This window comes from Ursus americanus, chromosome 17 (assembly GCF_024610735.1).
Source record: "Ursus americanus isolate L20-20 chromosome 17, mUrsAme1.1.p, whole genome shotgun sequence".
In the NCBI taxonomy this organism is placed as follows: Eukaryota; Metazoa; Chordata; class Mammalia; order Carnivora; family Ursidae; genus Ursus; species Ursus americanus.
The window spans coordinates 49,518,437-49,542,382 of NC_142143.1; the positions used below are offsets into that span (position 1 = coordinate 49,518,437).

At 43.7% G+C, this 23,946-nt stretch overlaps 1 protein-coding gene across 4 annotated transcripts in view; it reads right to left on the reverse strand.

Annotated features, from left to right (window-relative positions):
* The window catches only part of TBC1D30 (TBC1 domain family member 30), a 76,601-nt gene that overhangs the window by 36,978 nt on the left and 15,677 nt on the right, over positions 1-23,946 (reverse strand). Inside the window, exon 1 of one of the 4 annotated variants that reach the window (XM_045789660.2) lies at positions 401-866. The exons of 2 other annotated variants lie outside the window; for them this stretch is intronic. In XM_045789660.2, coding sequence (XP_045645616.2) covers positions 401-569 — 169 coding nt within the window. In that variant the 5' untranslated portion in view covers positions 570-866. Of the gene's footprint in view, positions 1-400; positions 867-23,946 lie in introns of those variants that run through there. One more of the 4 variants, XM_045789662.2, reaches the window with a different exon arrangement.

The following is a 23,946-nucleotide window of genomic DNA, read 5'->3' on the forward strand; positions in this document are numbered from 1 at the left end:
TCCCGTAAGCCCGGAGCACAATTGGTTGCGCGGCCTCTGGTACCCTGGGTAGCCGCCGGCACTGCCCTATCACACGCACAAGGCCGAGCGCACCGCTCGCTAGCGGCTCCCGGCACAAACAGGGCTAGACCGCGCACAGGCCGCGGGGTCGGGACCCGCCGGCAGGAGCCGGCAGCAGCGGGTCCTCCCAGCCTTGGGAGGCCGCTGCCCGCGCCCAGGCCTTCGTCCGCGGTCTTCCCTCCCAGATCGACCCAGCCCCGCCTGCGTGGAGCCGCGGAACCCCGCACCAGGCGGCCTGCGAGCGCTCCCCGGCCTAGGCGGAGTCCAACTGAGGCAGAGGCACCAGCTCCGGGGCGCCACGCTACTTTCCAGTGCCCTATCTGCAGCCCCGGGTCCTCACCCGGCTCCAGGGTGCAGAGCAGCCGGGGCGCGGTCCGAGAAATGCAGCTGCGCTTTTTGAGCACATTGCTCAGAATGGTCCCCACGCCGCCGCCACCGCCGCCGCCACCCTGCCGCTTCAGGCATCTCCCTCCGCGCCTCAGGGAGCCGGTCAGCTTGTCCTGCCGCATTCGAGAGCGCCCTGGGCTCCGCTGCGGCCACCGTCCGCCTTGGGTCCCCGCTACCCCGCCGGCGTAGCGGCTTCGCGCGCCGAACTTGGCGAGTCGGTTTAGTCGAGGAGCCCTTGGAAGCAGCGGGAGTACGACCGGCGCTCGGGGGTCGAAGGGACCTGCGGGGTACCGCTGGAGGCGCCGAGCGCGGGGCGGTCGGCAGGCATCTGCAGTGCGGAGCCTGCACAGCTGAGGCAGGAGAGGGCTTGGGGCGGGGAAGAGGGCGGGAGCGAGCGAGTGCGCGGGAGACGAAGGCGGTGCTCCCGCCCCCAATCCCGGCATCACTGTGCGCAGGCGGGGCGGCCCTAGCTCCCCAGCGCCCGGCGGGCTCCTGGCACCTGCGCCCGGGAGCCGCAGAGCTGCGAAGCCTGGAAACCCCGGAGCCCGGGAGCCTGGGAACTGGAGAGCGGCCGGGTGAACAACTGCGCCCCGGGACCAGAAGCAGCGGGAGTTTTCTGCGCTTTCCCCAAGATCTGGGAGGGGCTGGGGAGGGTGCACCAAAGAGGGCAAGTCTCAGGTGCAGAACATCAGAGAGATGCAAGTGCCCACCTAACCAAACAGCGTCAGAAGGGACAGTTCGCAGACGGAAGGACGAATCTGGCAGCGTGGCAGGGAAGCTGGCAGATGGTGAAACAAAAGCTTCATCCCAAATTGTGTTAAACTCTTTTCTAGCAGCTTAGAGAGACACGGAAAGCACGTAAAAAAAATAAGAATATTGGTTGTTTCTCCTGGAAGAATAGGCTTCAAGAAAAAAAAGTGTTCACATTTAAAAGCAGTGTTGTTTTTTTTAAGTGCTCCCTCATGTCTCCAGCCAGACATTTAAGTAGTTTAGAACTATGAACTATTATTACTGTTAAAAAAAAAAGGTCATTCTTAAACTATGACATTAACCAATTTAATATTAATCATAAAAATGAATGAGGAATAAAGGACAGGATGTGGAAGGAAATACAGAGGCATTTGTATTTGCTAATATTTAGAAAAGGAACACTACATGGATAAACCAAAACTAAAAAGTATTTATATGAGAGGGAACAGTGTGGAAGAAAGAGGAATGGAAAACCAAGAGATCTTCTGGTTGTGCCTTACATAGTTTTGACTCTGGAATAGCATATTAATAAAAAGAAAAAATGAAAATGAGTGGAAACAAATGAACCTAACTGAATATCCCGTTGATGGCACAAGAATACAGAAAAAAATTAATAAATTGCTTTAGAATACAGTATTATGACTGTACATGAATGGTGGTTATATTCTAAGGGCAAAAAGAGCTGCAAAGAAATCTTAAATGTCAATAAGTAGCATTATTGTTATTTATGATATTGATGTTGTTTTTTTAATTCTTATGAACACTATGGGATAAAGCAAATAATTATGTAACGTTAAAAGGAACCAAGATCTTTTCAGTGTGACAGAAAATACAAGTGCACAAAGAAATTAAGGGTTTTAAATCCTGCAATATTATATTTAAATTGGAAATACTGGTATAAACTCATTTTTTTCTTTTTTTTTTAATGTCTCCAGACATTTGTCAAATGTCTTTAATTTTGTTTTAAGATTTTATTTATTTGAGAGGAGAGAGAGAGCATAAGTGGGGGTAGGGGCAGGAGAGGGAGAAGCAGACTCCCTGCTGAGCAGGGAGCCAGCCCTACTGCAGAGAATGGGGGGAGGCTGGATCCCAGGACCCAGATATCATGACCCAAGCTGAATGCAGCCGCCTTCGGCCTGAGCCACCGAGATGCTCCTCTTTCTTTTCAAAAATACATACATGGTTGATTCTTGAATAAGGAACAAAGGGAATTGGGGGCATACACCTCTCCCCACTCCCCTCCCACAGTAGAAAATTTGCAAATAAATTTTGACCTTCCAAAAAACCTTACTAATAGCCTACTATTCGCCAGAACTCTTACCAATAACATAAAGCAGGCAATTAACTCATATTTGGATGGGGCACCTGGCTGGCTCAGTTGGGAGAGCATGCGACTCTTGGTCTTAGGGTCCTGAGTTCCATGTTGAATATAGAGCTTACTTTAAAAAAATTAATTCCTGAAGTGCCTGGGTGGCTCAGTGGGTTGAGTGGGGACTCTTGGTTTTGGCTCAGGTCATGATCTTAAGTTCCTGGGATCTGCTAGGCAGTGTTGGGATCCGCACTCAGCCCAGAGTCTGCTTCAGATTCTCTCTCCTTCTCCCTGTCCCTCCCTCTTTGCCCCTCCCCCAGCCCACCAGCTCTCTAAAATAAATAAATAAATAAATAAATAAATAAATAAATAAATAAAATCTTTTTAAAAATTAATTTCTGTGCAAACTTTTGAGAGACACCTGGCTGGCTCAGTCAGTAGAGCATGTGACTCTTGATCTCAGGGTTGTGAGTTTGAGCCCCACATTGGGTGGAGATAGTACTTAAAAAAATAAAAAAAAAAACACTTTGGTATGTTATATGTATTATATATGTATTCTTACAATAAAGCTAGAGAAAAAATCTTAATCATACATAAGAGAAAATGTATTTATAGTACTCAAAAAAAAATCCACCTATAAATGGACCCATGCAGTTCAAACCCGTGTTGTTCAAGGGTCAACTGTGTATCCCTGAGTAGGTTTCGAACTAAGGACGACCCAACAGCAATGAATACCTACAGCCCCCAGGCTGTGGTCTCTAAAAACCATTGCCCACTAAAAAGAACCAGGGCTCCTTTGAAGTGTGACTGATTCTAGGTCCGAGCCAGAAGAAAGTACAAAATGAGCCTGAACCATTTTGACGAGCTAAGGAAGTAAGGAAGTGCTCCAAGACTAGTAGGGTCATGTCAAAAGGACATGAGAGTCACATGAATAGGCTACTGTTGGCCAAAGATGGAAAACTTTGAGCATCAGGAACAATGGCTGCCATTGATTGAAAAGTATGGAATATTTTTTAAATGCATTCCTAGTGAGACTCTGAAAGAGCTGGAAAAGAAGTCATTCTTACGACTCTGGCATACTTATTTGGTAATCAGTACATTCTGGGCTTTGTGAAGTAGCCCCAGAATTTGAGGACAATGTCAGAAATGACACAACCCTAAGCATAAAATATACATTTCATATATAAGAATCTGTTAAAATGAGATTGTTAATCCTCAAAAGTAAACCTGGCTCAGACGGGATATAGAAGCTACTCAGTTATGCCTGCCCCACCAGAGGAAAAGTGCTTTGAAAAGGCAATACTCTGCCTCATCGCTTGAGAAGATGAAGTCATTGCTTAACCTGGTCATGATTAACTGTTTGGCTTAGATTTCCCAACATTTTACATGAACCTCGGGTACAAAAATCTATCCTTCATCAGACTGATGATATCATAGTTTCAGTACATGTTCATTTCTTCAGCTTTCTCTTATTTTTAATAAGATGTCCATTGACTATTCCAGCCTATCTCAGCTGTGCTGAGAACAATAACAGAAAGAGAACTGATGTCTGGCTTTGGCCAATTTTCTAGAGGGCACCCCGGGCCCCTGGGGGTGAAGATGGTGATTAACGGCCGGAATCAAAGGAAGAGAACTGGAAGGAGAGGGAAAATCCAAGAAAACAAGCTGGTGTCTGCATGCACAATCTCGTCTTCCAGAGCTCTCATCGGCTCAAACCTTAGAGGGTTTTGTGTTCTCTTTTAACAAGAGAAGCTATTCACACTCCATTTCCAGCACCAGGCCAGCAGGAAAGACAGCCTCAGCAGCCAAGAGGAGAAGCAATGGGCGCTGCTCTACAATACTGCCTCTGGAGTAGAAAGGACATCCAGCTCCCACAGCTGGCTGACATATGCCACTCACACCATCCCCCTCCCTTTGGCTCGGACTCCAGGCTCACCAAGCAAACACTGAATGTCATCTGACTTCCCATAGATTTTGCTGCAAAGGAGACAATGTACTGACCGGTTAACAGTGCAGCCAATACCCCTGAATTCGGTCAACTCTCAGGGAGCTGAGGAAACCAAATTTCTGGACTGCCAAAGCTGAATCTAGACCCTAGATTGCCAAGCCACCTAGATGTGTCATGGCTGACAAAAAGCCCTCTCCTTGAAACTCTTCTTCAGTTACTATACTTTTTTTTGCCATTAGTAACAGGGGCTTGTTGATAAAAATTGTATTTCACCTCAGATTTATTACAAGGAAAAATTCACTCCTTAAAAAAAAAAGTTTCTGGGTGGCTCAGTCAGTTAAACATCTGACTCTTGATCTCAGCTTAGGTCTTGATCTCAGGTTTGTAAGTTCAAGCCCTTCACTGGGCTCCATGCTGGGTATGGAGCCTACTTTAAAAAAAAAAAAAAAGTTTCCTTGAAAACTTCCCATTCCCATTCTAAACTACATAGAAATTGAAAACAGAAAAAAAAATTTACAGTTTCTACTATTATACCAATAAGTAGTGAGGGAATTAAGTAATATCATTTTGTTTACATTGGAGAGGAAAGCCAAGATTGCCGACTTTTATAGCAAACAGATAATTAAACAAGCACTAAACTACAATGGTCTACGAGCAGTCATGGCACAAGCCTAGTATTATACTTATTGTATGACTCATAGTTTCTTATTCATGTCTGGAATATTGTTTTCTAGAGGCAAAAGATGTCACCTGAAGTCAACTTGCAGCCAAAACAATGCTAGCATGGACTTTGCTTGAAGTTCTCGGGTGGTAAGATTTCCAGCCAAGGCCTGCTTCACATCCCTCTTAACTAATGCAGTGACCTTCACTAATCAAATAACATCACTGAATTCACACTTGGGCAAATCGTATCTTGGCACAGTCCAGAGCACTTAGAATTCTAGCTGAATTTGGGAAAAGGAAGGCTTCACACTGAATGAGGATCTTTCTTGGATTGCTGAAGGAACATCCTGCATGTCTCCGAGAGTCCAGTCCCCTTGGGACATCCCCAGAGAGGGAAGTTCCCAGGCTGACCCAAGAAGTCGGGACTGTTCGGCTGCCCCTGCACCTTCAAGTCTATGAGCTGGGAGTGAGGCTTCCTTGAGAGCAAATTATCCCTTTCATGGGAGAAGGGGAAAGAAGTCAGAAGGAACAGAAAGCCCAATTTGAGGAATAAAAGCTCTGTCCCAAGGGACTTCCAGACAGAAATCAGGTCTGGGACTTCTGTGATTTCCTAATGCTGCTATTTTTGTTTAACAGTAAAATCTTAAAATAAAAAGGGCCTACGTGCTTATCTTCAGGGACTGCACAGAACAAGTGGTGACAATTACCAAGAGAAAAAGCCCCGGAAGCCTGATCTGAGGAGAGAAAAAAACCGCAGGGAGCTGGCTTGCTCTGGGGAAATGGGCCTGGAGCTCATCCTTCCAGCTGCAGTGTTCCCTGGCCGTCGTTCACGAGTGCACAAGTCTCTGCGGATCCGAAGAGGTCTCAGCAGAGAGCAGGTCTAGGGTGTCTCCCACTGGGCAGACGGTGGGTACAACACCTTTGCATCCCTGCTAATAAAAAGGGTGGGGGGCTGGTGGCATAAAGCCCCAATCTCCTCTTTGCTCCCCTCACGACTTTTGAAGGTCTGTGAGCAGCTCCCAAATAGTAAAAATAACAGCTCCCCTGAAGGGATCGTTTCTGTGGGCAGAACTGTAAGAAGTTGACACTCTCCTCAGACCTACCCAAAACGAAGGCCGTAATAAGTAGTTCCCTCAACCCATGACCCAGGACGAAGCCCACACAATCTGAGCTCATGGTGACGAGCTTCATAACCATTTTCCCCTCATGGAAGAGGCACAGAGGAAGAAGCAGGAAGAAACTTGGGGGGGAAGGGAGGAGAAAAACCTTACAATTATCTGACACATCACCTTACGTACACAGGAACATTTTTTCTTTTCTTTTTGTATGATGTTCTCCCCCTCAGTCATAAAAACCGATTTCTCTGTTTAAATACAGGCATCCTCGAAGACCATCAGGTGTGGCTTTTGTATTGGTTTACTACAGAGAAAGGATTCTATCAAGCATGAAACAGAGAGGCTTTGAAATTCCAATACCAAATCAACTCAGCCCAGCCTTCTACCCCCTGAGAGTCCCTGCTGATGCTTTCCCAGGACCATTCCCTTTAATCAGATATTTTCAAGAATAAAACCACTCCTCACATTCCCCCCAAACACACTGAAATATTTTGGATGAAGTATTTTAAGAATAATCAGTTTTATCGACAGACCAGAAATTTTTTAAATTAAAAACTGATATAATAATTCACAAGGGGAGTGGAAGTCCCATTCCAGGGTACCATACTGGAAATATACTTAAAATCCCACAGCCAGGTAGGTCCACATAACCTCAGATACACAGCTAACCCAAAATTTTAGAAATCATCATATTATTCCTCTTGACCTGTTATTTTCTGTGAAGTATTTTCTGGCCTCAAAATAACTGAAGCTGATTTAATACTACTTAAGGTAGGTTTATGTTGACCATATAATGACATCTTTCTATTTCTTTTGTTTATTTATTCATTCATGAAATAAATGTTTATTTGTCAATTGCTGCTGGAAAGGCATCATGCTATGGTCTGGGGAAATAAAAGTATGAATTTAGTACATTCTCTACCCTCAAGGAACTTACAGTTTACTGAAGGAGAGACAAAGTGGGTAGAGATAAGACAGTGTTAAAGGTTTAAAAAATACTATGTGAGGGGCGCCTGGGTGGCTCAGTCAGTTAAGCCTCCGACTCTTGATTTCAGCTCAGGTCATGATCTCAGGGTCTTGAGATCAAGCCTGGGCTGGGTTCCACGCTAGGCATGGAGTCTGCTTGGGATTCTCTCTCTCCCTCTCCCGCTGCCCCTCCCCTGCACTCAGTTGCTCCCTCTCTCTCTCTCTCTCAAAAAATAAAAAATAAAATACTGTGTGAGTACTTGGAGGGATAGCATTATCTTTACCTCCTCCTAAGGATTGTACATTCCAATGTTTTCCCAGGGCTTTATTTCATTGAGCTATTATATTTCAACTGAAAATGAGCCAAGGAAAAAGCTCATCTCTGCTCTTACAATTATGGTATTTGGCTCTTTGCTTCCACATCAAGAGTGGAACTGAAGACTTACACCATCACTTTAGAAGATGAAATCACTGTTCAACCCAGTCCTGATTAACTACTTAGCTTAGCCTTCCCAACCTTTTGGGCCAAACCATTCTAAGATTCCTTTGACCCAGTCGAGGGATATGAAAAGAGAGGGTTTCTGATACCTGTCGATGCAAATTAGGGTGGCTTAGAAATATACGTTTATGCAGAGAAGAAGGGTCATGCCTTGGAAAAGGACGTGCTTAATTTTGATGGTGAGAAGAGAGAAGTGTGGGAAGGAGAGATTAGAATGGACATTAATGTTGGCTTGGCTGGGCTGGGAGGCTCAGATCACTCAGAGAGAAGATGCAGAATGTGCGGACGAATGAGGGAGCATATGAAAGCAGTCTCTGCACCTCATACAGCCCTCCAGGAAGGAGTGTGGTGTGTCACGAAAGCGCTGCAGACAAGGTGAGAATTCTAACGCCCACACTCAACTAGCTCAATGTCCCTGGGCAAGTTCATTAATTCCTGGGTTTCAGTTTCCTCCCCTTTAGAATCAATGTTACTGATTTACATTCTTGTGAAAATGAAATGGCATAACAAGTCAAGAGTCTAGCACACAGTGGCGCAAAGCAGGCACTCAATAAGACTTACATTTGGTGTCCTTTTGTTCTTAGTACTTGCTGTTACTGTTGTTACAGGCTAAAGGTTAAAACGGCCTGGTGCGCGGTCTACCTGGACGCCTGCCCAGCAGATGAACCAGGCCCAGACCCACAGGAGCGTCTGACTGGCCAGCACACCTCACTGAGGTCCTCCCCAGACGTTCCCTCTTCTACCTTCTTCTCCTCCTGCCCTCACTCACTTGATAGGAGTATTGAGATTAGCTTCCTATGTACTCCAAAGGACCAAATCAGAACTGCTACATGGGAGTTACAGGGAGGCAGATATCTGCAAAATTCAAGAACGCTCTAACCATAATAAAACACAGAGCCTCAGGAGGTCTTCAACGCCCTGTCATTTGCAGCTCTCAGGCTGCATGCCCAGCAGTCAGGAGTACCCTGGGAGGACATGTAAAATGAGGTATGGTTCAACAATCAATACCAGTGAGGTAGCTTCAATTTAACTGATACTCAGATTCTATTACTCTGTCCTCAACCCAATATCACCAACTGTGATGCATAGAGAATACAGTTTGGGTTGTCATATTTTTAGGTAAACTGAAATTTAAGCAAAAAAAAAAAAAAAAAAGATCCTTTTGGCTTCGGTCCTCAATAGGAATACTTTTTTTTTTTTTTAATTTGACAGAGAGAGAAAGCACACGAGCAGGGGGAATTGGCAGAGGGAGAGGGAAAAGCAGGATCCCCACTGAGCAGGGAGCCCAACGTGGGGCTCAATCCCAGGACCCTGGGATCATGACCTGAGTTGAAGGCAGACGCTTCACCGACTGAACCACCCAGGCACCCCAAGAATACTTTTAAAATGTATTACTATACTTTCCTGACTTAAAAAGAATATTCTGAACAAACCGAATTTTTCTGTATTTATTAAGAATCTTACATTATCTTTAGATCATTATTTTTATTATATAAGAGTCCAAGACAGGTATTAGAAAGAAATTCCAAATCACGTTAGGAACTACGTGAAAAGGAAATCGCATATCTCCTGAATTACACGGGTGACAGATACTTGGGGGCAGGAGGGATTTTACAGTCTATCAACACAGCTTCAGTGTAGCTTATCTGGTGATTTATATTCACTTCTACCTCTACCTTTATAAAAGCTTTAGGAATCCACCGGTGCGTCCTTGGGAATGGTCATATACATGTTCTAGCTTTTGAAAGTCAACCTAAAGTTTTGGTAATAGAGAAAAACTCTTAAAGAAGCAGACAACTCTTAGTAAATCCACTTGCTATGTGCTCCTTCTCCTCTAGAAGCAATACAACTGTGGCCTATTATACTCATGTACTTGATAGGGCAGTGCCAGCACCTTCAATTACCATTGTCTTTAGTCCCCGCTCTCCAGAGTGTCACTTGGCAGTATATCAGTCTGGCCTAATGCCAGAATCAATCAGATATGCCAGCTCCTAGGGAGGGAATAGATTATGTCTTAAAAAAAAAAAGTTATCTCTGGTTTCTCTAAATTTTAAAGCTTCTTGACCCTTGAAAACTAAGTACCATGATGTATTTTAGAAAAATTCTAAATGATTTTCTAGCGCAGGTCCTGATACACCATAGGCACTCAGTAAATGTTGTGGTTTTTTAATTGCCTCTGTGACACACAGAGAATATCAGATCATGATCCTGGATTAAACATTTAAAAATGGTACCCGCATGAGGACCTGAATGGACATTTTTCCCAAGAAGACATAGAGATGGCCAACAGACACATGAAAAGCTGCTCGACATCACTCATCATCAGGGAAATGCAAATCAAAACCACAATGAGATACCACCTTACACATGGCAGAATGGCTGAAATCCAAACAACAAGAAATAACAAGCGTTGGTGAGGATGTGGAGAAAAAGGAACGCTCATGCATTGTTGGTGGGAATGCAATCTGGTGCGGCTACTGTGGGACACACTGTGGAGGTTCTTTTAAAAATCAAAACTAGAAATACCATACAATTCAGTAATTCCACTACTGGGTATTTACCCAAAGAAAACAAAAACTCTACTTCAAAAAGATTTAGGCACCTCTATGTTTATTGCACCACTATTTACAATAGCCAAGATATGGAAGCAATCTAAGTGCCCACTGATAGACAAATGAATAAGGAAGATGTGGTATAAACACGCACTGGTCTATTACACAGCCATAAGAAAGGATGCGATCGTGCCATTTGCAGCAACATGGATGGACCTAGAGGGTATTATGCTAAATGAAATAAGTCAGGCAGAGAAAGACAAATACCATATGATTTTACTCATACGCAGAATCTAAAAAAATAAATGAATTAAAAAAACTAAAAGCAAAATCAGAACTATAGAGAACTCATGGTTGCCAAAAGGAATGGGGTGGGGGGAAATGGGCAAAATGGATGAAGGAGAGTGAAAGATACAGGTTTCCAGTTATGGAATGAATAAGGCATGGAAATAAAAGGTTCAGCATAGGGCATCTAGTCAATAATACTGTAAGAGCATTGCATGGTGACAGACGGTGGCTGTATCTGTGAGGAGCACAGCATAATGTACACGAAGCTGAATCATTATGTTGTACACCTGGAACTGATGTAACATTGTGTGCCAACTCTATGCAAATAAAAATGTTAAACGATAAAATAAAAAAAAAGTACCTGCATATTGTGGCAATCACTTCACAATATATACGTATCTCAAATCATTATGATGTACACCTAAAACTAAGGTGTCAATTATTTCTCAATAAAAATAAATAATTTTTTTACAAATGGTACCTGCCTTCACACCTATATTCCATATGACACACTTCTCCCAACCCCACAGCTGATTCATCTATGCCTTTGAATTATTTATAGGCAGATCTTTTCCTCTTAATAGATCATAAACTCCCTGGAGCGTAGGGACAAAGTCTTATTCATTGTTGTATCTCTCCCCTCCCCTGCCTGCAGCGAGCCTGGAACTCTGTACACGTTTGGTACTCAGTACATGAATGTTAAAAATACACATCATAAATTCATCATGCCAAGAAGAGAGCCATACCTTCCCACTCATTGAAAAAGAGCTTTTTATTCAACCACAAGAGAAATAAGCAGATGTGTTTATGAACAGTTATTTTCACTGACATTTGTACAATGTACAAAAAAATCCACAAATACTATTCTTAGTCTCCCTGACAAGTTTCCAAAATATGTGATGCTCAAATGTGACATATGTGCTCTACTTATCAGGCAGAAGACGCTCTTGAAATGCTATATCTAATGGCAGTCAGCATAATAAAGCAGCGAAAAAGCACAGACTCTAGAACCAGCTGCCTGGGTTTGAAACCTGGCTCTACCACTCGGTAGCGATGCAACTGGGGTAAATTCATTGTCTCGTTTCCTCATCCACAAAATGAGACAATTAAAGTACCTACTTCATAGGAGTTATTCTAACAATCCAATGATACAGGTAAAGCACTTTACTACAATGTCTGGCCCACAGTAAGCTCTATATAAATATAACCTATTATATCTTTAGTATCTAGTATAACGGGGGCACCCGGGTGGCTCAGTCAGTTGAGACTCTTGATTTCAGCTCACATCATTATCTCAGGGTGGTAAGACCGAGCTCTGCATTGGGCACCCCACTCGGGGGGAGTCTGCTTCTCTCCTTCTCCCTCTCCCTCCACTCCTCCCCCTGTCTCCGGGCACTGTGCACTCACACACTCTCTCTCTCTCAAATAAATAAATAAGTAAATAAATCTTGAAATATATATATAGTACAAAAGGCACTTTGTCTTTTTTTTAAGATTTTATTTATTTATCTAATTGAGAGAGAGAGCAGGGGGAGGAGCAGAGGGAGAGGGACAAGGAGACTCTGCACTGAGCCTGGAGCCCAAGGCAGGGCTCGATTCCACAACCTGGAATCAAGAGTCAGTCACTCAACCACCTGAGCTATCCAGAGTCAGTCACTCAACCACCTGAGCTATCCAGGCACCCCGAGACTATCTTTTAAAGGAAAGACATTTTAAACTAATACATCAATATTGCTATAGATTACTAACAATGCCACCAGCTCACTCTAGCTTCTTTGCTCTTTAATTATGTCACTACCCATTTTGGAATACAGATTTTAGTGCAAAACTAGTCTAGGAAGCCCATAAAAAAGAACATTCATTTAAATTGACAAACTGCTCACATTTTTCATCACCCTGATTTTTTTTGACATGTTGAGAATTCACTTCAATGCAGACAAGTTAATCCTTCCCTTCTCTTCATAAATTAATAAAGCCCCAGCATTAGTTACCCAACAGCCACTTGCTCTACAAGATCACTACAAGCAGGAAATCAATCTTTCACAGCACAATTTAAGTAAGCAATTTTCTTCTCAATCTTTCCATTCCACCAATATTATAACGTTTTAAATAATGCATGCAAGTTTCCGAAATTTGGTTCAATCATTTTACTGTAAAGGTTTCCCAAATGTAGGCCAGCATTTATTAGAAAGTTTTGGTCTTTCGATAAATTTTGATTTGCAATATAATAAGTTGTATGGTGTATTCCACATTCTTACATGTAGTAACACTAATTCCTCAAGCTGAGAGTGGCAAAGACATTCTAGAAGGAGAAATAGGTTGTCCAAAGAAAAAATCATTTTTATAAGTCTGTAAATTTCCAGAACTATATTTTCTAAGGGAGATGCACAAAGAAAGAAGCGAGGATGAAAGGAGAACAACTAATAACAACCATCACGTACTAATTGTCTACTCTGAATCAGCACTAAGCTAGGTGCTTTAATGAGCTCATTTTAACCCAAAAAGGTAGATATTATCTTCCAAGAAATGGAGAGTAAAAGAAAGTGTATGCATATAATTTTTTGCTAAGCAGAGGAAACAAATGACTGAAAGAAAAATACAATCCAACACCATGAATCCTGTGTGGTGGGAATATGGGAGCTTCCTGTATTGTTCCTTGTACTTTCCTGACTTTTTTTTATTCCCTAAGAAGGAACCAAGGAAGGAAAGAAAGAAGGAACAAACAAACAAACCAAGAGATGAGATAACTTTCCAAAGGTCATACAAACAATAAGTGGTGGCGCTGGGATTTGAAGGCAGGTCTGTCTCCCTCCAAAGCCGCACTCTAGCCTCTAAGCCAATAAAATATAACCAGATAATTTTTATCTGAGCAGGATCAAAAACATTTTGGAAGTTCTGAAAGACTTGTTCACAGCCCCATTTATGTTACCAAAAAGTGAATAAAGTACCCATCATTTCCTCAAACTCCCCCTATTCTATTAACCTACTAAAACAAAGTGTGGGTAGAGGTAACAAGGAGCTGCTTCAACCAGGTCAGCTTAGCCCAGCAGTGAACAACAACAACAAAAACCCCATGATGCCAGAGCAAACGAGGGAAGTTCTTAGGCTGGGATTACAGAAAACCAGCTGTATCCTTTATGACAACATGATGGGGCATGCAGGAGTTAATTAGTGCCCTTGGAGAGGTAGGCTTGGTGGAGACCCCATGGGGCATGTCTTTCTGCATCAACTCATCCCACAACTCATCCAAGCAAAATCTGGGCCACCTTGAAGTTCCCCCAAGAAGCTGCAGATATGATTTATCTCTAAAAATAATTTGCCAAATGTGAAACAGGAAGCAGGAAGCTGGTTTAATTAGCTGAGAAAGCAACAAACCAAAGACCCTCTCCATAGAGAGCAAATGGTAAATGATGCGGACTCAGGGTGTAATCAGTCTTGAATGATGCTGGTGCCATTGTTGCGTTCCCTCATGTGCAAGGAGCAGCTGTTGTAATTACTACATCTCGGAGTCAGGATAACATTTGAGATGATTCAAACCAAATTGCCCAGACTTTTAAGAACGTGTCTGAAAACTCTTGCGCAATATCACACGCGGTAGCAAAATCTCATTAACTACTTACTGATGCTAAAGATTCGATGCAGTGAATCAACACTTCAGATGCTCCCTTGCCATATGTCCCACATTTGCATTACAAAATCTGATGTACAATTTGATTCAAAATGAACTTTAGTCAAAGAGAAATGTTTAGGATGCTTCCACCATCCCACCTGACCTCACCCAGGTGAGTTGGAACCACATAGAGGGATGTTAGAGGCAGCAAATTCCTCTATGACTGACTCTTCCAGAAGGGACAAATCAGATTAGGCCAATGATGTGAGTTCACCTTCCACCTCCTTAGTCTTCTGGCTTCCTAACAGTAAGGACAGTTGTGCTCTAAAATAGATTACTAGGGGGGCGTCTGGGTGGCTGAGTCGGTTAAGCGTCTGCCTTCGGCTCAGGTTGTGATCCTAGGGTCCTGGGATGGAGCCCCGCATCTGGCTCCCTGCTTCTTCCTCTTCCTCTGCCCCTCCCCCTCCACTTGTGCTCTCTCTCGCTCTCTTTCAAATAAATAAATAAAATCTTCAAAATAAAATAAATAAAATAGATTAGTAGGGCCTAACAGAAATGACTGCCAAAGAGAAGTTTTCAGGGAAAGAAGTCCAAAGAACACTGAAGAACAAGATTGTCTTAGACTCAAGTCAATAGCCAGCCATTTCTTGTGTCCTTCCGTGCATGTTGCAGTTTTCTTCCATGTTACCCTGGAACCTTCAGGTAAGTGTGTTACCCACAAGCAGCCTCACGCCAGTGGTACTTTGGGGAATGACAAAGGAGGCTCAGGGTGAGAGTGAAGCGAAGGAATGAGGAGGAAAGCATGGGGGCGGGGAGCACATAGCAGTGGAGAAGTCAGAAGGCTAAACCAGATTAGGTGTGAACCACGCTGCTGCCCCTGCCCAGATCCACCAACAAGGGCTGCTGGGAGCAGGGGCTGTATTTTGCTATTGGTTGTCTCCGGTACAGGAGGTCACTCTTCATTTCTCCTAGGCTTTGCAATCGTGGGAGATGTGGGGAGGGGAGCCAGCAGGAATGAAGGGTAAGGAAGGGAGGCTTCATGCTGAACAGAGCATGGGAGAGCTGCAGCCAGAGAATCCTCCTTTCTCTGATGAGAATAGCTGGGAAAAGCAAAAGGTAAAGCCGTGGAGGGAAGGAGAAAGTACAGGAGGAAGAGGGAGGGGAAGACATTCTATCAAGAGATCCCATACTCCATGACGTATGGTAGCAAGCCTTCAGACAGGACCTGTGGATGACCGACCTGAAACCACAAACAAGTGGGTGGGTATGAATCACAGAAGCAGAGGGAAGCCACAGAAGCAATTTTAAGTGAGGAAAAACAAGTCACAAGATCAAAGCTGGGGAGACTGGAACAGGACAAAAAGCAGATGGATGGAGAAAAACAGTTCGGGATGAAGGCTATTAAGAACTCAGGGTAGGAGTGCCTGGGTGGCTCAGTCAGTTAAGAGTCAGACTCTTTTCAGCTCTGGTCATGGTCTCGGGGTCATGAGATCGAGCCCACTTGGGCTCCACGCTCAGCGTAGAGTCGGTTTGGGACTCCCTCTCCCTCTCCCCCTGTGGTCACTCACGTGCTCTCTCTCTCTCTGTCTCTCTAAAATAAATAAATAAATAAAATATTTTTTTTAATTTCAAAAAGAATTCAGAGTATGAAAGGTGTGTTTTTGATGTAGTGCTGTATGAATGGCACAAGGCCAGCTCTGCCATGTTTATAAAGTCAGAGCTACTTTGTAGCAGCATTATTCCCAAGAGCCACCGGGTGAGAGCAACCCAAGTGTCCATCGCCAGATGAATGAATACACAAAACGTGGCACATACATATGGTGGAACATTGTTCAGCCTTTAAAGGGGAGGAAATTCCGACATATGCTACGACATGGACAAACCTTGACAACGTTAAGTGAAATAAAGACAAATACTGAATGCTGGTTGACAGGGGCTGGGGAGAGGGAAAATTGGGAAGTTCTTGTTTAGTGGGCATGGTTTTGCTGGATGAAAAGAGATCTGGAGACAGGTGGTGGTGATGGTTGTACAATATAAAGGTACTTAATACCACGAACTATACCCTTAAAAGTGATAAAGATGATAAAGCTTATGTTATGTGTATTTTACCACGATAGAAAAAATGAGAGGGTGCCTGGGTGGCTCAGTTGGTTAAGCGTCTGCCTTCAGCTCTGGTCATAATCCCAGGGTCCTGGGAGCGAGCCTCTGCCTGCTTGCGCTCTCTCTCTCTCTGTCAAATAAATAAATAAAATCTTTTTTTAAAAAAATGAGAGATGCCCTTAAAAGAAAAAAGCCAGAGAGTTGCAGAGTGGGACTCGGTGTCAGGCAGTTTTGAATATGTGTCCCCTACAGCAGTATCTTCCAAGGTACAGTTCATCTTTGGCAAACATTTTAGAGCATCTACCTATACAAGCAGTGTGCTAGACACTGAAAACGTCCAGTTCAGCGTGAGATACAGACCAGGAAACAAAGTATGGCAATTCCATGTAGCCAGGATGACCCTGAAAACAGTGAGCATCTAATTCAGACTATGTGGTCAAAAGTACTTTGCAGGAGAGCTGATGGCTCAGCAGGACCCTAAAAACAGAAATTACCATCTAGAGGTGGGGGAGAAAAGAGGAGCAGGCAGAGGAAGTCGTTGGGGCTGGAGAGAATATGGTGAGGTTTAAGCACTGCAGTGTAACTCACCTGCCTGGAGCACAGAGTGACAAGTGACGTGAAGGAGAGGAAGGCAGAGATGGAGTCAAGCAGCATCCACACATCAACAATGAAAATTATTTTTCTGGGCAGTGGTGAACCAACCCAAGGAAGGATGCTTTAGCTTCTGATCATAATTTTGAGGGGGGGGGGGAATGCCATGACTGGCATATTAGGACAAGCACAGAACAGGAGGTAAGAGGAAATACAGCACCAACTACCCACGCGGGCACAAGCATCTGTGTGTGTGTGTGTGTGTGTGTGTGTGTGTGTGTGTGTGTATGTGTGTGTGTGTGTGCGCGCGCACATTAAAATACACATAACATAAATTTACCATATTAACCATTTTAAGTCTATAGTTCTGGAGTGTTAAGTACATTCACACTGTTGTACAACCATCTCCAGAACTTTATCTTCCCAAACTAAAACTCTATACCCATTAAACAATAACTCCCCATTTCCTCCTCTTCCCGGTCCCTGGCAACCACCAACCTATCTTATGTCTCTATAATTCTGACTTCTCTAGGTACCTCATGCAAGTGGAATCATAGAGGATTTATGTGATTGCATTATTTCATTTCGCATAATGTCCTCAAGGTTCGTCCACGTCGTGGCCTGAGTCAGAAAGGCTGAACTACGTTCCACCGTACGTACATAGCACGTTCTGTTTATCTGTTCTGCACTGATGGACACTTGAGCTGCTTCCACCTTGCGGCTATTATGAATATTGTTGCTATGAACATGGGTTTACAAATGGCCCTGCTTTCAATTCTTTTGGGTATATGCCCAGAAGAAAAATTGCTGGCTCATATGATAATTCTATTTTTAATTTAATTTTTAAGGAACTGTCACACTTTTTTCCACAGCAGCAACACCATTTTACTTTCCCACCAGCAATGTACAAGTGTTTCCATTTTTTCCACATTCTTGCCAACACTTGTTATTTCCCGTTGTTGTTGTTGTTATAGGCGCCTTCCTGATAGGTATAAGGTGGTTGTAAACATCTTGCTCAGCCCCTCTGAGCCTTCATCATCTGCAAAATGAGTACCTTGCATTAAATGATCCCCAAGGATCTCAAATTTCATTAATCTATGAATTGAGGGGAGAATAGGGTTGATTTCCTGGGAAAATTCAGGTCATCAATCACTCTGAGACTCATATTCCCTAACTGTATTCGCAGCAGTGACACACACTCTGGATGTGGTTTCAAGTAAAGCACAGACTGAAATTCAAGAGCAGGGAAAGTTTAAGAGAGGCGGGTCCCAGCCATCCACAGAGAGGGCATAGATAGCGCTGGATACGAAGTTCATGGGTCCACACAGCTGGAGCAAAGCTTACAGTTCGCCCACACACACAGGTGGGGCTGATTGCTAGCAATGATTATAATAGAGACGCCTTCTACTCACTGTTCAACGTTCACTTACAGATAGAACTGAGGGACAGAATTGCAATTAAATAAAAAAACGGCCAGGCTGGGATGGCTGACAGAAGAGTCATTACCCCCAAGAAATCTGTTATGTTTTCTGGTGTGGGGTGAATCCTCCCCACTCCCAGATACAGCAAGAAAAACTTCGAAAGAGGAAACATATGTTCTCAATGAGATACCTTGAAGAAGAGACACCACTAAGTCCCTGGGAAGAGCACTGTGCTTACAAACAGGTAAACAAAGGCAAGCAGGATGATCTGCAGAAAAAAACTGTAGTATCAAAAACAGAATCCAGGACTCCTGAACTCACAGTCTAATACGGTTCACAAATTTAGCTCCTCCTCTAAAAGGGAGGATTATTATTATCACATCTTTCCAAGAACAACAGCAACAAAACCTATTAATACGAATGTGTACAGACTGTTCAGCTATGTAAAAGTCCAGGTCTCTTTTTGTAGGAGCGCGGGAGCACCGAGGACCTTGGTGTGGTATTCCCACAGGAGAAGCCTCTTTCACGTGCTATTAAGAGTCATCATCCAACACCTGAAAACCATAAGGGTCAAAGATTGAGTACCTTATACTTTCTGTGGCTGATCTGGGGAGAATTAGGGCAGAAAAAACTCAGAGAAGGTCACCAACATGGGCTGAAAGAGATCCTCCCCAAAAGAGTCACGCTTCATTTTTAATCATATTACATACTGATTCTGGAAACTGTGATCTGACAAATCAGAAAACTGCTGGATATGAGAAATACGCAGCAGGAGTGGGGCGCGGGGTCCAAGCCCCAGATCAGCGAAAGGAGCAAGCCTGCCCTCTACTGGCCAGTCTGAGTAGTGGCAGCAGGATCTGAGAATGAGACCCTTTGAGCTGCAGGAGGATCCAGACCCGCAAAAAACCAAAGCGCCCATCTACGAGTTTCACACGTCTCAGAAACCTTGTGGGAGGGATCACAGGCCAAATGGCAAACTCTGATGTTGCCTTAGTGGAACCCATTTTTGCAAATGATGTCGAGAAGGCAATGCTGAATGAGACCAAAAAAGAGCTCTGTATACAGGGCGCCTGGGTGGCTCAGTCGGTTGAGCAGCAGACTCTTGGTTTCCCCTTAGGTCATGATCTCAGGGTGGTGGCACGAGGCCCGCATCTGGCCCTGAGCTCAACGCGAAGTCTTCTTGAGATCCTCTCCCTCTCCCTTTGTCCCTCCCCCTGCTCGCACTCTCTCTCTCTCTCAGATAAAATAAATAAAATCTTTAAAAAAAAAAAAGTTCTGGGCGCCTGGGTGGCACAGCGGTTGAGCGTCTGCCTTCGGCTCTGGGCGTGATCCCAGCATTGTGGGATCGAGCCCCACGCCGGGCTCCTCTGCTATGAGCCTGCTTCTTCCTCTCCCACTCCCCCTGCTTGTGTTCCCTCTCCCACTGGCTGTCTCTATCTCTGTCAAATAAATAAATAAAATCTTAAAAAAAAAAAAAGTTCTGTCTAAAAGGGCATGGGCTTCGATGTGCATTCATTAGGAGCTATTCTTTCCCGACATAAGATAGAAAAATATATTTCTGGGTGGCTCAGGTGGCTAAGCGGCTGCCTTCCGCTCAGGTCATGATGCCGGGGTCCTAGGATCGAGCTCTGCACTGGGCTCCCTGCTCCTCTGGGAGTCTGCTTCTCCTTCTCCCTCTGCCCCTCCCCCCATTCCTGCTCTCCCTCTCTCATGCCCTCTCAAATAAATAAAATCTTTAAAATACATATACATATATATTTCTACAGAGTCCATTGCTAACACCTACCTGTTCATGCAATTACCAGAAAAAAATGTTACATTACTGTTCAATGATCTATAACCCATAGAAAGTAAAAATCATGACAAAAACACCCAGAAGCAGGTAGGAAAAAACATATGACATCCTGAGGAGGGAAAGAGAGTCAGATGAATACTTAGAATCAGGTAAGTAAACTTTTACAATGCTCTTAAGGAGATAAAGACAATACAGCTGAATTATCTGTATTTGCTATTGTCCTGCTGCCTGATATATAGTTTTCAAACAATTTTTCAGACCTTCTTCTACCTAGAATGATATAACCTAATTTTTCTCTACTCACTCCTTCCTCACATAGAGCTAAGACTGCATTAATAATATCAATTAATAAATACATACTTGCCAAATAGCCAAACTCTCAAATAGCTTTCACACACTGGTGTCCTGTGTTCAACAACAGGGACACTGATTAATTCTGAGGAACCCTCTAATTCCAAAATTCTAAGATTTTAAAATTTTACAAGATTTCCGCACATTTACTAACTAAAAAGTTCCAATCTCAGCAATCCTAATACTGCTCCTTCCTAATCAGTCCCTTCTGCATTTATCCAAGTGATGATTCCAAATATGCACTGTTGTTCACAAGCTCTGAGCCCACCTGGTCTCTCTCACTTCCGTCACCAAGTCGCCTGCCTCACATGTGCACAGCAACTTTGATCCAACCTCTTAATTTATCCACACCCCCTAGCTATCTATCCATCCGTCCGTCCGTCCATCCAGCAGACCATCAGTGAGCTCCATTGTAATGCCAAGCCCTGTAACAGGTGCTGAGGATAAAAAGGTGAATGATACAGACTCTCCCCCAGGAGATCTAGTCTAATGGTGGGGGAAGGAAATAAACAGATGTATAAAGAAACAAATTACCACTATATATATATATATATATATATATATACACACACACACACACACACACACATATCACATATATATATCCATATTACCGCCATATATATACATATATACATATACATATATATATGTATATATATATAAAATTGGTGCTTTGGTAGAACTAAGGATAGGGAATAGTGGGGTTAAGAGGAGGAAAAGGTTAACCAACAATAATCAAAGAGGACACAGAAAAGGCTCCTTACAAGAAAGTCAGGACAAGCCTAGTTCTCAACCCATCTCATCACATCACCAAAAAACTTGGAAAGAATGTAACACCCTTGCTGTCTAAACCAAGTGTAATATGCCTTCTGTCTCCACCATTCGAGTGCAACAGAAACTCCTCTCCAACATTTTAAAAAGGCAAAATCCAATGCCCTTTTCAATGCTTCTCCTATTTGACTTCTCTAGAGTAATTATATGTACAGCCACTTTACAGTAGTTCTTGAAAACTGTTCTCTAGAAGCTGTTCTGTACAGCTGTTCTCCTGGAAACTGTCTCTGTCCACCAGCAGCTTCTTCCACACGGCTCTCCTCTGCGGGCTCTTCTGTGTCCAGCTTCTGTGCTCTGGCCATTCCCCACTCCCCACTAGCAGTCCCACATGGTGCTCCTCAGGGGTCTCGGCTCTAAGCACTTACCGATGCCCCCCACAACTTACCCAAACCCTCGAGCCCCCAGATTCCCCCTCTTCCCATACCACCTTCCCGGTCCTAAATATCTCACTGCCTTTTCTCCATTCCCAGGGCTCCTTCTCTCAGGGCCCACCAATTCTGCTCTATTGCATCAGCCTCCTCCTGATACTCACGTCCACTCACCCTCTCCAGCCTGTCCTCCTCACTCGTGCCAAAGTGACCCTTGAAACAAAAATCCAACCACATCACTCGTGCTCAGCAGTGGTGCTACAGGACACCATGGAAACTCCAGCCTCGAGCTCTGCCGCTTGCCTCCAGCCTCTAATTTTAAATCCAGTAACACAAGAGTACTAAACATCTCCCAAATACCTGATGCTCTCACAGCCTCTGCACCACTTCTCTGCCTGAAATGTCTCCCCCACAAGGCACACATGTCCACAGGGCACATGTCTATCATTCTTCTGATCCTAGTTCTTTGAGATGTTTCAAGGAGGATTTTGGTGGTTCTCATATTTGCTCCTATTGCAGACAGGCAGTTGCCTATTTTCAGATATAACATGTGTCCCAAAGACATGTTTACATGTCTGACCAACTGAAACACATAAAAGAGAAGGAACCTCCTTGCACGTTATTGGAGAAGAGTAAGCTCTCCTTTCCCAAAGGCTAAAAAATGTAAAAAACCCGAATGATGACTATTCGATATCTCCTCTTCCAATAACCCCATCCCATCGGGGTTTTTTTTAAGATTTTTTTACTGATTTATTTGAGAGAGAGAGTGCGTGCACATGAGTGGGGGAGGGGAGGCAAAGGAGAGGGAGAAGCAGACTTTCCACTAAGCAGGGAGCCGGACATGGGGATTGATCCCAGAACCCGGAGATCATGACCTGAGCCGAACACAGAAGCTTAACTGACTGAGCCACCCAGGTGCCCCCCCAAATTGTTTTTTTTTTTTTTTAATGAGGAGCCTTAGCAACCTTCACAGTTGCCTTAAAAAGGAAAGTATCCAAAGGCTGATGGAAAACGCAGCCTCTGAACCTTCCCACAATAATGGGCATAATAGTAAATAATACAGCCAACACTATTCTAACCATTTTATACACTTTAACTCACTTAATTCTCATAACAACCCTCTGAAGTAGGTATTATCATCATTCCCTGTTTACTGATGAGATGACTAAAGCACAGGGGTGTTAAGAAACTTGCGTGAGGGGGCACCTGGGTGGCTCAGTAGTTAAGTGTCTGCCTTCAGCTCAGGTCATGATCCCAGGACCCTGGGATCAAGCCCCACATCGGGCTCCCTGCTCAGCAGGAAGTCTGCTTCTCCCTCTCCCACTCCCCCCTGCTGGTGTTCCCTCTCTCGCTCTCTGTCAAATAAATAAAAATCTTTAAAATAAATAAATAATAAATAATAATTAAAAAAGAAACGTGCATGAGAACGCACATCTAGTAAGTGGCAGAAGTGGGCTCCAAACCCAGACCACAAAGAAGTTCCCCCTCTGTGGTTTCGCTTTCCATCATCCACAGTCAACCAGGGTCCAGAAGTAAATGATGCTCCTGGTGTGTCATATCCTGACCTCCTCTCATCACACAGGTATTGTATCATTTCATATCATCACAGGAAGAGTGTGCACAGCACAATCAGATATTTTGAGAGAGAGAGAGACCACATTCACATAACCTTTATTATAGTATATTGTTATAATTGTTCTATTTTATCATTGTTGCTGTTAATCTGTTACTGTGCCTAATTTATAAATTAAATTTTATCATAAGTACGGATGTATAGGAAAAAATATAGTACATAGAGGGTTCAGTACTATCCGCGATTTCAGGCATCCACTGGGGTCTTGGAACGTACTGCTCGTGAATAAGGGAGGTCTACTGTACAGAGAACATAAATGTAATACTGCTCTTAAGAAAGCTTAAAAGAGGACGAGAACGCCCCCTGCTGGCTGCATATAGATTTTTCTTTTGTCATAACTGATAGCAAGGAAATCCAGCAGGGAACTCCTGAGTCACCAACCAGCTGAGTGAGTTTTAGCAAGGCTCTCAACTCCGCTACACCTCACCTTACTCAACCATAAGGTTGGGAGGAAGTAGAAAGTAGGTTTAAGTTCTCTTCTGGCTCTAAATGATTACGACTTTGAGATTCAGATCTTTTTTTCCTAAAAGCCACAGTTCCCTTTGTAAAGGCTCACAAGGAACATCTACTGTTTCTTTTCAAAGCCACAAGAATCTCTCAGAAGTCAGAGGTTCAAAAGCTATTACTGTTCCAAATATTATACAAACTTGCAGTATGCGTAGGAATAAGCAAATTAGGACAAAACAGAAAAAAAAATAATCCTTAG